This window comes from Charadrius vociferus, unplaced genomic scaffold, assembly GCF_000708025.1.
Source record: "Charadrius vociferus isolate BGI_N301 unplaced genomic scaffold, ASM70802v2 scaffold308, whole genome shotgun sequence".
Lineage (NCBI taxonomy): Eukaryota > Metazoa > Chordata > Aves > Charadriiformes > Charadriidae > Charadrius > Charadrius vociferus.
The window spans coordinates 2,379,736-2,395,363 of NW_009649929.1; the positions used below are offsets into that span (position 1 = coordinate 2,379,736).

At 35.3% G+C, this 15,628-nt stretch overlaps 1 protein-coding gene across 1 annotated transcript in view; it reads left to right on the plus strand.

The window, feature by feature from the left end:
* The first annotated feature begins 2,547 nt into the window (after nucleotides 1-2,547).
* The window catches only part of LOC104291924 (chromosome unknown open reading frame, human C14orf39), a 31,792-nt gene continuing 18,711 nt past the window's right edge, over nucleotides 2,548-15,628 (plus strand). Inside the window, exons 1-4 of the mRNA XM_009891223.1 lie at nucleotides 2,548-2,596; nucleotides 2,922-2,978; nucleotides 6,092-6,218; nucleotides 11,596-11,685. Of these exons, the coding sequence (XP_009889525.1) occupies nucleotides 2,548-2,596; nucleotides 2,922-2,978; nucleotides 6,092-6,218; nucleotides 11,596-11,685 (323 nt within the window). The remainder of the gene's footprint in view (nucleotides 2,597-2,921; nucleotides 2,979-6,091; nucleotides 6,219-11,595; nucleotides 11,686-15,628) is intronic.

Consider the following 15,628-nt stretch of genomic DNA (forward strand, 5'->3'; position numbering starts at 1 on the left):
AGGGAGAAGTTTGGCTCATAGATAATGGGTATTTTTCACCTTTTAATGAAGAACCTAGAAACGGCCGTTGTCAGATGGGATGTGAAGCTGCTGCTGTAACTCCGCTATGGGAAGTGGCATTAATGTTGGTATTATGATAATGGCTAGAGACTCCATCAGGCAGTTTGTTTGTGGTTTCTGCACTCGCTGCAATCTTGTAGTACGTGAAACTTTATTGCCACGATTGAATTCCGTCTGATTACGTTTATTAATGCGGTACAAAAATGCTAGACGCATAATAGTATTTTTCTTCTGGCAGCGTTCTGAATAGCACCGTTAGAAAGTGTACGCTGTTTGAAGCTGTTTTACCCATTGCTGTGTATTACATGTTTGTCTTTAACATTAAAATACCGAAAAATGACAAATGTATTCCTACCAAAGCTATCAATTTAATTACAACAACCTGTGAAATACAGTACATCAGCAGCAGGTTTTGTTTTACGATTTGTTTGGAAATTAAACACCACGACATATCCTAATAAGTGCTTGATTTTTGCAGTAGCACAAGCTGATGGAGCCATCCTCCTGCTTACTTAAGTCTTAACAGATATAACAGCCCCATATGAGAACATCCTCTGAACTTGTCATCCAGAGTAGCTAGTGGTTCGATGCTACTTTTCTCCAGTAGGACCAAGAATCGGTCTTTACTACAGTCATATCGTGGAAGTCATCCTTTGAGCAAAATTTAGATGTCTTTTGTTTCAGGCTGGCGTTAACCACTGTTTTTAAAATGTACAAACATCCTGTAGATTACAATTGAATCTCTTAGCCCTTTCTACCTGTGACACAGGTTTTCTCTTAATTCACAACACAGAATAGCATTTGTCATTTGCAGTTATGTTACTTCATTTTAACAATGTCCAGAATAGCAGGTATTTTACATATGCATGCTTTCAGAAGCAGTGCCATTTTCTGCAACTTTACTTTTACATAAATTGTATTGTGAAATTACAGGAAAAAACCCCACCATTAAACACTCAGTTCTGTTTCTCTCTTTTACAAAAGCATTCAAAAGATAAAATTAATCATAACTGTCCTAGTGACTAGCTAGATGATAGAATAGCATGTATCTTAATAATACACTGCTGTATGGTCTGCTCTATTGGTGAACTTCGTGTTGTGTTTTATAAACCAATGCATAGAAATTCTTTGCTGTTTAATGTTTGTGCATTATTTTTTTTTTCATTCATTTGTGTACGCCCCAATGTCTTGCAGTTTTTATGGGAACTGCCAGGAAAAAAACTAATGAACTTTGTTAAACTCTCCAGAGAACAGATTTTTAATACATGCTCCAAAGTAATTTTTGCATCCAAAGGAATTACTTTTTTTTTCCACATCATGTATAAACAAAAACATTCTGCATTGACCTGTCGCTTGAGGTAGTATTTCTTAGTATTTTTCTTAGTATTTTCAAAAAATGTTTTGTTTGCTATCTTAAGTGTTTCCAGGCACCAGGAACTAGGGTTCCAAGCTTTTAAATACATTTGGTAAAACTATTATCTCTTTCTCAGAGTTTTTTTGTCACAGCCTATGCTAATCCAGTCACTTGGATTAGGTGTTCTGATCCTCACTTAACTATTAGGCAAATTCATTTCTGTCAAACATCCAGCATTTTAAATGCTCCCCCACCCCCTCCCGTTTCCGCAATCTCAGTGCTGTAGCATGTAGCCTTAATGCTACTTTAGTTAAATTCTGCAGTTGTTTTCTATTCTGCTTTATCCTGGATTAGGATCTCATCCTCATCACCAATTTGTTGTGGCTTTACTTTTTACACAGTACGAAGAGTATGGGGAAGCCATTGTGGGACAGTTAAGTATCAGATAACTGTTCTTAACGTTGAGTATATCTGAGCTAACTACCTGTCTTCAGTATGTTGTGATAAAAAGGTGATTGCATCCTTTTTAGAAGACTGCATGAATCCCAAACTGTGTAGAAACTCGTAACTGAATTTCTGCACATAGCAGCACTTTAGAAACAGAAGAATGGATGTGTAGTAATCTGCTTTCCATTGTATGTGAGGTTTGTCTTTAATTACACTTATGCATATACTTTCTGATTTAAATGTACTCCGCAGTTACTACGGGAGGAGTGTACAGAATGGATAAGTAGCTTTTCCATTACCAGCATTGCAGTGGATAGGCTTAGTAAACCAGCTGGAGTAGACACATTTTGTACACAAGCGTCTTTTCGTGCTTTCTTCATGCCTTCTGAGAACATTAAGTTTCTCAAAGATAGAATAGCTCCAGTAACAAAGCTTTACCTAGATGATACATCTTCTTTTTTCCTAACTGTGATTTAGACTTTCAATGAGTCCATTAGCACCATTAGCGAGAAATTTGGTTCCACTGAAGTGGTTTAGATACTAATTCAAATACAGTTAAATTTTTTTTTTCTCCCTTTTGTCTTAAAATGCATGGTATTTTCTTGCAATTTTGATTGTTTATTGTATCAATAAAACATTTGACTGTGTAAATCCTTGAATTACATTTTTCTTTTGTAGTTCACACAATGAGTGACAGGCTTTTGAACAACTTAGACAAACTTCTGCTCGAGTTTGGTAGGTCGTTATCATATATTTTTAAATTAGTAATTACTAGTGCAGTACCTATAGTGATGTTTCCTGCTTCAGTTACAGTAACTTCAAATAGATTTATAATATTAAGATTTTGATGTTTGCCTGCATAATGCTTTGTTAGCTGTGAGGTTATGGAGAGGGGTACTAACAGCTATTTGATAGTACAATTGCTGTTTAGATATTTTGTTAAAATCTTTGTTAATCAGTGTTTGTACAATTAATGCTGTACAACATAACATTTGTTTCACAGCTCAATTCATACATATATATCTCTATTTATATGAAAAAGTGTTTATTTTCTTCTTAGTTTTCCAGCTAGAACAAACTTCTTATGCTAAAGAACATGTGAATCAACAGATAAATTGTGAGTAGTGATAAATTATCATTTTACTAGACATTGCTTGCACGGCTTTTGTTTCATTAGTCCTGGTACATGTTCTGTGTTTCAGGGGCGGAAGCGAGCCTAATAATGAAAGCTGTCCCGTGTCCTGCTCTCACCCTACCTCAGCTTTTGCCATCAATACTTGCTCATTCTCTCTCGCAGACTTTGCTTTTGCTTGTGACTTTCAGCTAATGTTGTTCAGCTGTCTCATGGACAGCCAGTTTCATGCTGCGCCATTTCCTGCTCTTACTCTGTAGCCCCTCACAGTCACTGGCAGTTCTTTGATTCAGCTGTGCTTGCTCAGTGCATCTGCCACTTGCCTCCCTTTCTTTCTTCATGTATTTTGTTCTTTCCAGATTTGGACCTCTGCCTCACTGCTTTTTCTCTCTTTCTGTTTTCTTATAATAATGAAAGTTCTCTCAGTTGCTGCTACCTACTCAAGCCTGGTACTTCTTTTCTGCAATCAAGCAGCTGATAATTTTATTAAAACAGTAAACCCAATGAGAAAATCTTGCTCTACATCAAATTCTTTTTCCCCAGGACTAATGGACAGCATAGTATTATGGACTTGGGTCTGGACTGATCTTTTTTTTTTTTACCATGCTACAATGTGGTATCACTCAGTCATGAGAGTAGCTGTGGTAGGGAAACTGTTCTTTAGACAATCTGAGGATATCTGTGCTCATCACTGGTAATTCATAGGTAGATACTGAGGCTCATAACCTTCAGGAAAAAGAACAAGTTCTTAGAGCAGAGAGTTTTGTTTTAATTGGTGTTCCTCTTGATTGGCAATGTTTCTAATAATCTTGACTGATATGTGCAAGCAAGTATTTATGCATTAAGAAGATTATCAATATTAAATTGAAGCATCTTAAACATTAAAACATCTGTAACACTAAATCTGGTACACCTAGAATTCTGTTTTAACTCTTCAGTCACATAATTGAACCTTAGAATTGATGTTTTTCCTAATGTTTATGCAGGTTTATGTTAAATGAGCATGCTTTTAGGGAAAATCCAAAGGCTGTGTAGTAACATGGCATAGCTATGTGCGTGTTTAGTTCAGAGATATCAAAATATGTGTGAACTCAAAACCAACACTCAGACTTTTAAAAGTTTGGGTTAAATGCTTCAAAAACTTACCCAGAAGTAGTTCCACTGATTTAATTTTGTCTCTGCGTATTACTTGGCAGTGGAACAGTTGTAGCATTCAGCCTTGGACTTTTAGTGAGAGATTCATCAGGCTTTTTGGCTAGAGTCCCTTTCTAACCAGTGGAGGGAAATGGGCACTTTTAGGGTGTGATTTGACTTATCCTGAAGAAAGAGTTTAAAGTAGGTTAGATAAAGTAAGCTTTAAAAAATGTCCGCTTGTCTCCACTGAGTGTGGCTGGAGCCATGGGTGTCTAGTTCTGAAGCAGATGGCTGCATTGTAATGTTGGGTGAGATGGATCTCATCCACAAGGTCCTTGCAAAAGCAAAGGGTGAGTAGAACAACTCACACTCGTCTCAGAAGTGCTCATCTGTAGGAAATACTAAATGAAATGTTAAGTGTATTGCTTTGCGTATGTAGCAGATATTTTGTTAATACAGTTATATCTTGGTAAATCTCCAAATGTCATCTGCAGGATACTTCCAAACACACCTGGGTTTTTTTTTACAGAAATAAAGCATAATGTAAGTTGTGCAATAGTTATGCTTCATGCTAGGTAAAGGCAAGTTACTGACTTAAGATATTGAAATTATTAAGATACTGAAGATATTCAAGATAACTCAAGATATTAAAATACATTGAGAATCTTTTGTTTTTCACTGATTGATGTTTCTTTCGAGAAGTATTCTTTTTCCGGTATAAATACAGCTGGCGTTGAAAGTGAATATATAGTCTGCAAGTACTGCAAAACCAGACCCAAACTTCAGGATGACCTGAAGTTCTAGACCAGTAATTCAAACAACTCAAGACACATCTTGCATAACTAAGATATCCTTCCTGGTTAAGTAGATGAGAAAGGCAGGATGTCTCTGACTGACTTTTGTTTAGGCCCCCCCAATTTTGGCATACAGCGTATCAGGGCAGCCGTGATAGCAAGGGATGATTTGGCACTAATTAATCTAAGACCCTGTATGAAAAAATAAGAAATAAACAACACAGAGAAAAAAAATGTGCACCTAGCTGTGCTCATTGCATTGCAACATAAGCATGCATGATAGCTCTCACAGCTTTTACTTGTGAAAGAGAACACAGGTCACGTTCAACAATATGAATTCTCTACTAACCTGTCTGCTGTTAGAAAAGGCAGAATTAAGAATCTGCCTTAAGAATCTCTGCAACTATCATAGTGCTTGAGGATTTGTTGTTATAATGCATGTTTTACATTAATTAGCCTCTGTCTCCTGTATTAATTTATCATACATTACACATTCCCACCTTGAGTAAATTCCCTTTTCATTTTAATTTCTGTTTCTAGTAATAATTTGCTTGTATGCCTTTAGTGATGCTTTTATTTTTCCCTTCTTGTAGTCAGCTTTCCCATTCAAAATATTTGTGTTTCATGTTGTTGTGGACTTCTGTAAAAGAAAACAACTATTTGAAAAAGACCTTTATCTCAAGCAACTTTTGTACTGCAATCAGTCTCTGAGTCTCTTTTGTACTGCAACCATAACCGAGGGCAAAGTGGTTTACACTCTGATTTCCCTGTATACTGCTTCTGGTATCTACAGGCGCTGTGGACTGCAAAAAAAAAAAAAAAGGGTCAGCTCCAACTGTTAAGAGTGCTTTGATTTCTACCACTAATAGTTACTTCAGTTTTATATAGCCTGGGATGCAGAAACAGCACAAATATTTTTTTTTTTTTCTTCCAAAGTCAATCTCACAATATTAGATGATAATTAAGGTACTTGCCACACAGTTGAAACTCCCTACATTTTTTACTTACTTTGTTGTTGCTTTGCTTAGTTGCAGTCTGTCGATTCATCTGGCGCTATTAAGATTAAGTATTTTGGAAGAAATTTTGAGTCGTTCTGAATGTAGAGTTTTTATTTCATGGATATGTTGAAAATACATGTGCTTACTTCTTTATTTTTATTTTTAATTTCAGTGTATACTGTAAAAATCACGGAAAAAAAGAATGAAATTGCTAGGCTGCAGGAAAATATAAATAACAGCAATGATGCAATTGCTGATTTGCACAAGCAAAATGAGAGTAGTAAAGAGAGCTGTAATGTGTAAGTATAATAGAGCCTGAACTTTGAATTATAGATGGCATTAAGAAAGTGAGGAAGTAGTGTAAAAGTATGTATGTGTGCATTCAGACAGGAGTGATGTTAAAGAAAATTTTAGTATTCTATTTTTTTCAAGCTGCAAATCATCAGGTACAAAAGCTGCAGTGTTGTTCACCCCCTGAAAAAGTAAATTATGGAAAAAACAGACTACGGTTAAGTTTGCTTTAGTTTTTATTAGAATCAATAGTTTTCAGAGATCACGGGTACTGTCTGCAGCATGCTAAAGTGTTCAAGTAGTAAGGTAATAGAAACATATTTTTTCTATGTTTGGATGCCTGTGAGTTCTCTCAGATTTGAAAAGTGTGAAGAATACTGTTTAAAAAAAGTTAACTTTTTTTTTTTTAAATAAAAAAAGTTAACAACTATCAGTGATAATAAGGTTCCATTATGTTCTTTGTTTAATTCTGAATTTGGCTTCCTGAAATTGAAGCATCTTTCTACTCTTTGTTCACAACGTGTTTCACATTACTTTTTATTCTATACATATTCTCTTCTAAGATGTGTCATAACTACCTCTGCGTACATATATGTGTGTACTTCTACTATCAGATTTTGGTATAATTTTTACTGCAGACTGCAAAATTGTTCTTCTAGACACAGTTTTGATGAATGCAATAGGCTGCAGTTCACAGTTTTCTTCACAGAAATTTTTCTATCCCATTATTAGTGGAAGTTTCAAATGCAGATCACTTTTGAGTCAGTAATTAGACAATTCTCAAGCAAGAATTTGGCTTTTTCTTACTGACGTGGAATGTCTAATTTTAAAAATGAAAATCTCAGATGTTTGCAAGGGTTGTTAAAAAGGCAAATCTGTATGTGACAATACAGAGAGTTTGGCCCAGATGATATAATCCTGTCTTTTCATTGCAGTGTTCACAATCTGTCTAGTTCCTTGGCGGCAGAAATGATGATTTGTTAGAAAATTCTATCCATTTTATTTTCTTGCAATTCTGTACCTAAAGATAAGCACTTGAATAAAAATGTCTGTAATTTATATTTGAAAATTTATTTTAGGATATGAATGGAGGATATGGGTGTTTCTAAGAATAAAAAGAGAAGTAAAGATAGCATCAGAGTCCTTTCTAGGTTTATTTTGAACTATCTGAAAAGAGAAGAAAGAAAGGAATCATTGATGAATGAAGCGGGTATAGTGACTAGGTGTTTGAATCAATTGCCATACCGTAGTGATTTGTGGCTTTATCCTAAAAAGAGTTAGGAAAAGATTTGACCTTGACAAGAAAATTCCAATTTTCGTTTACATCAAATTCTTGCCTCCAGTGCGGTATAAAATGAACAGTTTTGTAAAGTTCTGAAACCACTCACACTGCTTCCTTAGATGTCTTTTCAAGTTGCAAATCTGTTTGCAAATCACAAACTGTTAAGTGATGCAAATAAAGAAATAAAAAATTAAGCCTAGAACTAAGGATCTGATCTAAATTTTAATCATTGAATTCAATGGGGTTTGGCTCAGGTCCTACAAAGAATAATTAATGGCATTAGTGTAGAGAGACTGAAAATGAGAAGTGACTCATTAATGAATACATGTATTCATAGAAGGACAATGCTTGCAGAAGAGTAGACACTTTGTGTCTTAAATTATTGAAAATGTCATTTAACGACATACTGAAAACTGCGATAAACAAGCCCTAACTATAAGATCAGACAATTAGAGCACTGACGTAGTAGAGTCATCTTAAACTTCTAAAATTTATTCTCGTTGATACTCTATAAATGCTGGACATGATTCTAATGTTGATTTTATAAAATTGTTTTGGAGTCACAGTCACCCTTATAGTTGACTAATTGCCATTAATGCTCAATAGAGGTCTCAAACACCTTTTTGTCTGGATTACTAGACATCGTAAGTAAATTGAAGCATGGTTGAAGACTTTGAACAAAATGTGGGATATTCAACGAGTCTACAGAAAATATGATATATGAGACAGGTGTCTTGGGAGACTACTGTGTTTTCTAAATAAATCCATATTGGTCTGTGTAACAAAGAACTGAAGGCACAAAATGACCAAAAATATATATATATTTTTAGACAGAAGATGACGTTTTTCTAGTATTCAGTTTCTTGAATGATTCGGACTATAAATGTTGATCCCAGAACAATAAAAAGTGTTAAAATATTGCTATTGGAACCTATTCCTATTTTATTGTTTCTCTTCTATTTTTTAAACTTGGGTTCAAGGATGATGAGATTTCATGGAAATAAGAAAAAAAAAAAAGCCAGATGAACTCAGAACATTGCTAATTGTAAAAGAAATTGTTGTTTTATCCCACCAGCTAAACTGCAGGATATTTTTGTTGCTTTCAGATTAACGTGGATAAAGATTTTTTCATACCCTAGCTGATGAAAGGAAGGACAAATAAATGTGATAGCTACCAAGAACCTGTCTGAAACAGTGATATATTTAGCAAACTAGTAGATGAGCTACTTAAATCCTGGATACCTTGTTGTGTTTACTTGTTGTACTAAGTTTTTTTTTTGCATGTCCGCAGAATAGATGTTGACAGAAAATGTGATGCACAACATGGTTTGTACTTTGATTAATAAAAACTCTGTGAGTTTTTCATTGCTTGTTTGGTTTTTTTTTTCCTCCAAAGAAAGGCATGGAATTTTCTGAGTAGAAGAAGGTCACAGTATTTGTGTGCCAGTACATTTTACATATGTAGATAAGTATGTTGGTTTCTACATTTTTAAAAATCCGACCCTTTAAAAATTCATCTTTCTGCTAAATATGCAGTAGATATGGTGAAGCAGCATTTTGTAATTACACTTTTAATCACCAGTGCTGTCAATTTGTGCCAATAGTGCTAAAATTCCTGAATGGGTGCTGCAATTTCTCATTCAGCTTTTTTGTTGACAAACTTTACTGCTGTTATAAATGTTGATTATGTGTTGTGTTGTCTCACCACCTGGAGTACATTATTTTTTGTTCAAGGTTATTGGACTTCAGTTCAGCAAATTAATTGTCAGGTCTTTGTTCTTTATTTATTTCCTTGATGGAACTTGCATTAAGTTAGCTGTTACTGAGGCCTCTATTTTATGCCACCTTTGGAGTGATTGTCCAAATGCATATTCATACTTTGTGTGATTGCGTGCTACAGACCCTCCAGTTTTGAACCATAGGGCATACTCACATCCAAAAATGCCCTTTACTTACCCTAATCATGAATGTGCAGTGCAAAATACGTCCTCAGTTGCACGCACCTGTCCAGTAATTAATTCCTTGCTTTGTTCAATTGGAATCTTGTTTTGTATTGCCATTTCTCACCTCCTCCTTGTTGATGTGGCTCTTTACATGTAACTGTATCTCTGCTGTTCTGGATTCACTTAGTGTCTTCAGTCCATATGGATTTTTCCTTATTCTGTTTCTTCAATGCTTAGCTTTGATAGTATCTATGTATGAGTTCCTAAAATGGGGTACATCTCCTAGGACAGATAGTTCCACTGAGACAAACTTCATTGTGGGTGTTTGTGTTGCCTTAGGGTAGGTTGTATTCTGGACAAAATCTGAATTTATAGATCACTTTAAGCTCTGACTCGAGGGAGGGTGTGCTTATTTTTTTCTGTAGAAGGTTCTCTTGGAGGGAGCATGTGATTTTTTTCATCGGGAACAGGATCTCTGTCCTCCTGTAGCCCAGCCTGTTCATCTGAATCTCAGCTCCCAGCATCTCAGAAGTTGGCTGCTGACAACCTGTCATTACAGAGGCTATCCTATCTGAATGAGTAGTGTTTGTCAGTAGCACATACGCCTGTTTAGCTCAGTAGACTTAAGTCATTTTTCTGTTCTTTCCCTCACCTCACAACACTTTGGCGTCTGTTAAGTCTTATTAAGGTATTACTCACTGTTCAGAGGCTCCATGCACCAGAGGTTTCTGAATTTGCTTCTTACCGTCTTTGACTGAGTAACATCCTGGCCATTTGTTCAGTTGTAACTCTCTGTGAAAATGTCTTTTCTGATAGCTGTTACCTCAGCTGGGAGGGTAGGAGACATCCAGGCCTGGATTCTCATGCTCCTTACACCATCTTTTTTTTCGGGCAGGATGCTCTCTTTTAAAATACCCATTATATGTCTCTCCTAAAGATCACATCGGGATCTCACTTGAACCGGAAAGTTTATCTGCCTGTTTTTCTAGAGTTCCCACATTCCAAGGAAGAGGCATCTCTAATACCTAGATGTTGAGAAAGTACTATTAGTTTACTAGTCCCGAGTCCTTCATGTCTTTCCTGAAGTTGCTGTGCTTTCAGGACAATCTACAGCATCCTGCTGTAAGAAAATCACTTCTGTGGGCTGTGTCATAGTTCTTACATTATATGAGGCTCCTGAAATGAACAAAAAATGGATTAATTGTGTTTCGGGGATGTAGAGGAGACACACGTGAGGAGATCCAGGCTAAGCATTACAGAATGGGAACCCATCAGTTTGCTCTCGAGGAATCTAGTTATGAGCTGAGTACAAGCCGCTCGGTGCCTCTTGTTTGGAGACGGGTTTCTGGAATGGGTGCATTTAACAACACAGAAATACCATATAGCCAGATATCAACTCCATGAAATATGAAAATATGTGTCGATGATGACTTAGAGGTGGAAAAGAACGTTACTTGACAGCAACTGAAGTTCAGTTCTCATTTGCCATTAATTTATTATTAACTATTAGGTGGTGTGTTTTCCTGTAGGGGCAGAATTTGAGTTCAAATGTAGTCAGTAAGAGGTGGTATGTGGACTTGTGACTCCAGACTGCCAGGTCAGTGCTCCCAGTGTCTGGGCTATTGTACTGAAGGACAGCATCTGTTTATGGCTGTTTCTGAGCAGGACTTGCTCAGCAAATGGAGGAAATTCTAAGGTTGTGACTGCTGCTTGCATTTAGGTATGAGATAACTGCTGGTGATATTGGTGAGAATGAAGCTGTGTGCATCTCCGGCAAGAAGATTGTACCTACTTAAAGAGTTTACTGATGGTGCTATTCTGAGTACCTAGTACATGGATGTAGATGCCTAACTGCTTAGCATTAGACTCCAAAAATTTGTGACGCTCACTTTATTTATTCCTTAAAAAATGCTTTATAATTTTTGCTAATCCTATGTATTTATATTCTTGAATTTCCAGCTTTAAAATCTTAAGAAAATAAATGTGTGCCATGTAAAAGCTTTCTGCACTAGATCTGTTTGTTTGACTTTCATAACATTAAGTAAGTTATTTGTTGTAGTAAGCTAACTGAAGTAACTTGATGTCTTTGTTTCTGAACAGCTTTTTATTAGGAATGACTACTTATATGCTTTCCTGTTTTTTTTTTTACTTTCACCACAGCTGGAAGCCCACCTATGTAATTCTTAGCAAGCATGAAGAATATTTGAAAAATGAGCTTGAAGCTTTACAAGAAGCTACAGAAAATGAGAGGTATCTATGATCATGTGAGATGAGGTTTCTAGCAGTAGTACTTATTAACATGTCTAAACTGATCGGCAAAGATAGTGCAGTCTGTGTCAAAAAGCTGATGTGAACTTTTCAGGGTAATATAAACGACTGAGTAATTAAAAGAATTTTTGCTTTACATTATTATGAGGTCGTATGTTATTTTGTAGTTACCAATAGAATAGGATAAAATATGGCTTCTTCAAATTCTGTTGCTTCCCAAATCCCTATTATAATTTTTCAAAACATCGTTCAATTGTGTACAATTTCAAGAAAAGCCCAAGAATTAAAGGCAATGAATATTTCAGTTTTGGCAGAAATATGAAATATCAGAGCATATTTACAAGACCATAAATAAGTCTTATCTATGAATGATTTTTTTTGCCATTATTATGACATGTCTTCATGTATACTGTGATTTCAGTAGTTTCAGATATTCAGGTTTGGGAAGACTTTTTTGAAAATACACAGGTTTTATGGTTTGGTTTTTTTTTTTCAGAAGCATCCTTTAACTGAACCTAAGCCTTTAAATTCATATATAGACTAAGTAAGATAACAATTAGAAGCATTCAGATAATTTTATGCTTTTCTTTATTTGTGAATATGCATTGCATATGATTATTAGAATATACAAATCAAGTTTTTCTATACTGCTATATGCTCTTCAAAATAACCACAAAGCATGCAAGTTCAATGTTAGATCCTGAAAAATAGGGTGAGTGGCTCAGGAAAGCCTGGTCTAAAACCATTTTAAGACCAGTTGTGGCTAGGATTCTGGTCATTATTAATTGCAAATTGAGTTCTGTTCAGTAAATGGCATTTCAGCTGATTAATCTTAATTAATTAGATTCTGCATTTTAAAGAAATGATTAGTCGTGCAGTGTAGCTGCCTACATTCAATGGAATAAAGAATAGTCCCTGAAGATTTTCACTGAAATGTTCAAAATTAGGTGTGCCAAGTTAACCCTCTGAAGTTCTTTTTAACACTCAGATAAAACTGATCTTCATTTTAGAGAGGTTGCTCACCTTTACTGATCTCCCTGTGAAGAGGAAGAGGTTGGTTAGCCCTATGGTGAAAAAATCATGGCAGACCCATCTAGATATCTAAATACCAATTTAGAGGTGTAACTTTTGGTAATTTAAAATGTTGGCTTTGATTCTTTTGTTAGTGTTCTTTTTGCCAGTTGTCCAAGGCAGCAGAAATAGCATGCCTGATAGCCTTTAATTAATTCAGTTAGTAGCTTATCTGTTTTCTTCCTGTTCAGAGCTCTATATTTGGTGAAAAATGAGGCTAAATTGGCTTTCTATGAGTATATGATTAAGCCATTTTGGCTTTCACTAATCTGAGCTGACAAGCCAAATGAGCATTACTTTTAAATTGCTTCTTTAGATAACTAGTTTCAATTCCAACATGAAAGTGTTTGATCTGTTTTCCTGAGCTTAATTATACGACATCATGACTATAAATCATAAAAGAAATTTAATTCATGTATTTTACAAAAGTGGTCTCTCAAATACAGTCCCTCTGTACAGAACCACGTGATGAGATACTCAAATCAGCAAGATGTGCATTGAGTAAATTCTAAGTATTTAAATGAGGAAGAAAAATAAGTACATTTATAACTTTATGCGCTGAACGTGCTTTTTAGCCTGGCATTTGGGAGCACTGAGGACATAGTGATTTAGACGGGAAGATGCTTTAAAAAGATGGGCAGATCAGTTTGCATTTAATTAGGCACTTGTTGTTGAGGTTTTAAAGACATTGCAAGTTTTTTTCGTTGTTACTGGTTTCAAGAACATATAAGAATGCTTATATGAACTGGAAGTTCATCCTGAAAATAAGCGATATGAAGAAGGAAAGAGGAATAAATAGCTATCCACATAATGTTCAGGGGTTTTGTGGGTGCTGTCCTTTTCCCATTGTCATTAGATTAAAACTTTTTCTCATGACTATAATGTGACTTTCTAAATAGCCTGTTTAACTGCATGATCTGGAGAATGTGATTTACTTAAGAAAAATGTTAAAAATAGCAACAATTTCTCAGGACTACAATACTATACTATAGCAATAATTACTAATTTGTGGAGAATATAAAGTTTGAGGATTATTTTCAGAATCTTGAAACATACCTGCTACAACAAACTATTTTACTTATTTATATTTTTAAAATTTATTTGTAATATAGTCTTAATTGTATGTCAGCAAATTTCTTTGTTGGCCGCTTATTGTTTGTGGCATCTATTAAATTAAATATAACTGAATATTTTCTGTCCTTCATACCTGGGAAATTTTGTACAGTATACACAAATACTCAATAAATGAAGAAACTTAGATTCCTGAGACCGCCCATGTAGAAAAACAAATAGATTGATGTAATTTTCTACATTAAATTTGGGAAGTGTTAATTCCTTGGTTTCACAGTGTTGTTCTATAACTTCTTTTCCCTAAACAAGTGTATTGAACTTCAGTCAACATAATAGGAGGTAGTGCCTGGAGTGTAGCTTTATTTGAAAATTAAGATCTTACCTTTTTTTTTGTTTTTCCCCTGTGACTTTTGTTTTCCTTTTGTAAGAGCAGATGCTTCTACTATTGAATTTGGACACAATTTCTTCTCTCTTCCAATTCCTGGACTAACCAGCGGGCATCCAGGAGTGTCTGTCTTTTAGTCATGCTGCATTTAAATGATTAATAGCAGTCTGAGATACAATGTGTTCTTTAAAGAGGAATACTGTATGTTTTGCAAGCGGTGAGAGCTGTTCATTAATGTAGGCTTTATTCGTGGTGCAGGTAAACAGGTGGGTCTCTGGCGTTAGTTGCTATTATGCAGCATAATTTGTTTCGTAAAGGAATTTGTGGCTGATCACAGGTGTACTAATAACTTATATTTTTTTAAGTTTGCCTCTGTTGTTCACATAACCTTTTCCTAGAGGATGACATTTCCTTCACCTTCTGTGATTTTATGTTGGCATATTCTGATATCAGGCAACTTCGTGTAATATTTCTCAGTTAAATGACTAGTCTGCGTTAATGGTACATGCTGGATGTCTGTAGCTGTGATATTTCTTTACAAACATGTGCCATCTGCATAAATGCTCACTGTCAAACTCTTATTATGTATTTTGCATATGCCTAAATTTATCTTTTTTTTCAAGAATAAGGGTCATAGAATATCAGCATTCAAAAAAAAAAGATGTCAATGAGATAGTTGAGTATCTGATCTGTCGTTAGCACTCTATCCTGTAAATTCCTTGCTTGAGTGAGAACACATGAAAAAAATAATCTTTTCCAATGTACTTACTGTCATTGATTTAACACAAGAGGATGGCTGTTCTGTGCAACAGCACTTTTCTTTCCAAACATAATATTGATCAATTTTCAGCTTTATGCGATGAGTTACATCCTATTACTTGTTATGGTATCTGTTTGTTTTTATAGTACAGATTTTTCAAAAGCCGATTTAAAGTTTTAAAAATGTCATGAACATTAATGGATGCTACATATTGTAATAATTTGTAGCTATGTACTCACATGATGTCAGTGAAAGTATATTAGTGTAACATTAATTTAGTGGGCAGTTCTACAAGAAGCTGAGCAGTTTGGCTCTTTGCCAATTAAACATTTAAGTGTTCGCTTAACCTTAAGCATGAATAGTCCTGTTGTTTTAGTGTGACTAACTTGTGTGTTTAAGGCTTCCTCGAGTCAGACACAGATTACTTAGCATCTCCCTGGAGGCAGCTCTTAGTCGAGTGATGCATCAGGCTGCTCTAAATATGGGATGCTAGGCCAGGTTCTCTTTTACTGTAAGTTTGATAGAGCTCCACCGAACCCGGTGGAGTTGTGACAGTATACACAAAAAGAGAATTGCGACTGCAATGAGTTTCATGATAATTACACAGGGAAAAAACAGTTGTCACCTGCCAGGCTGCT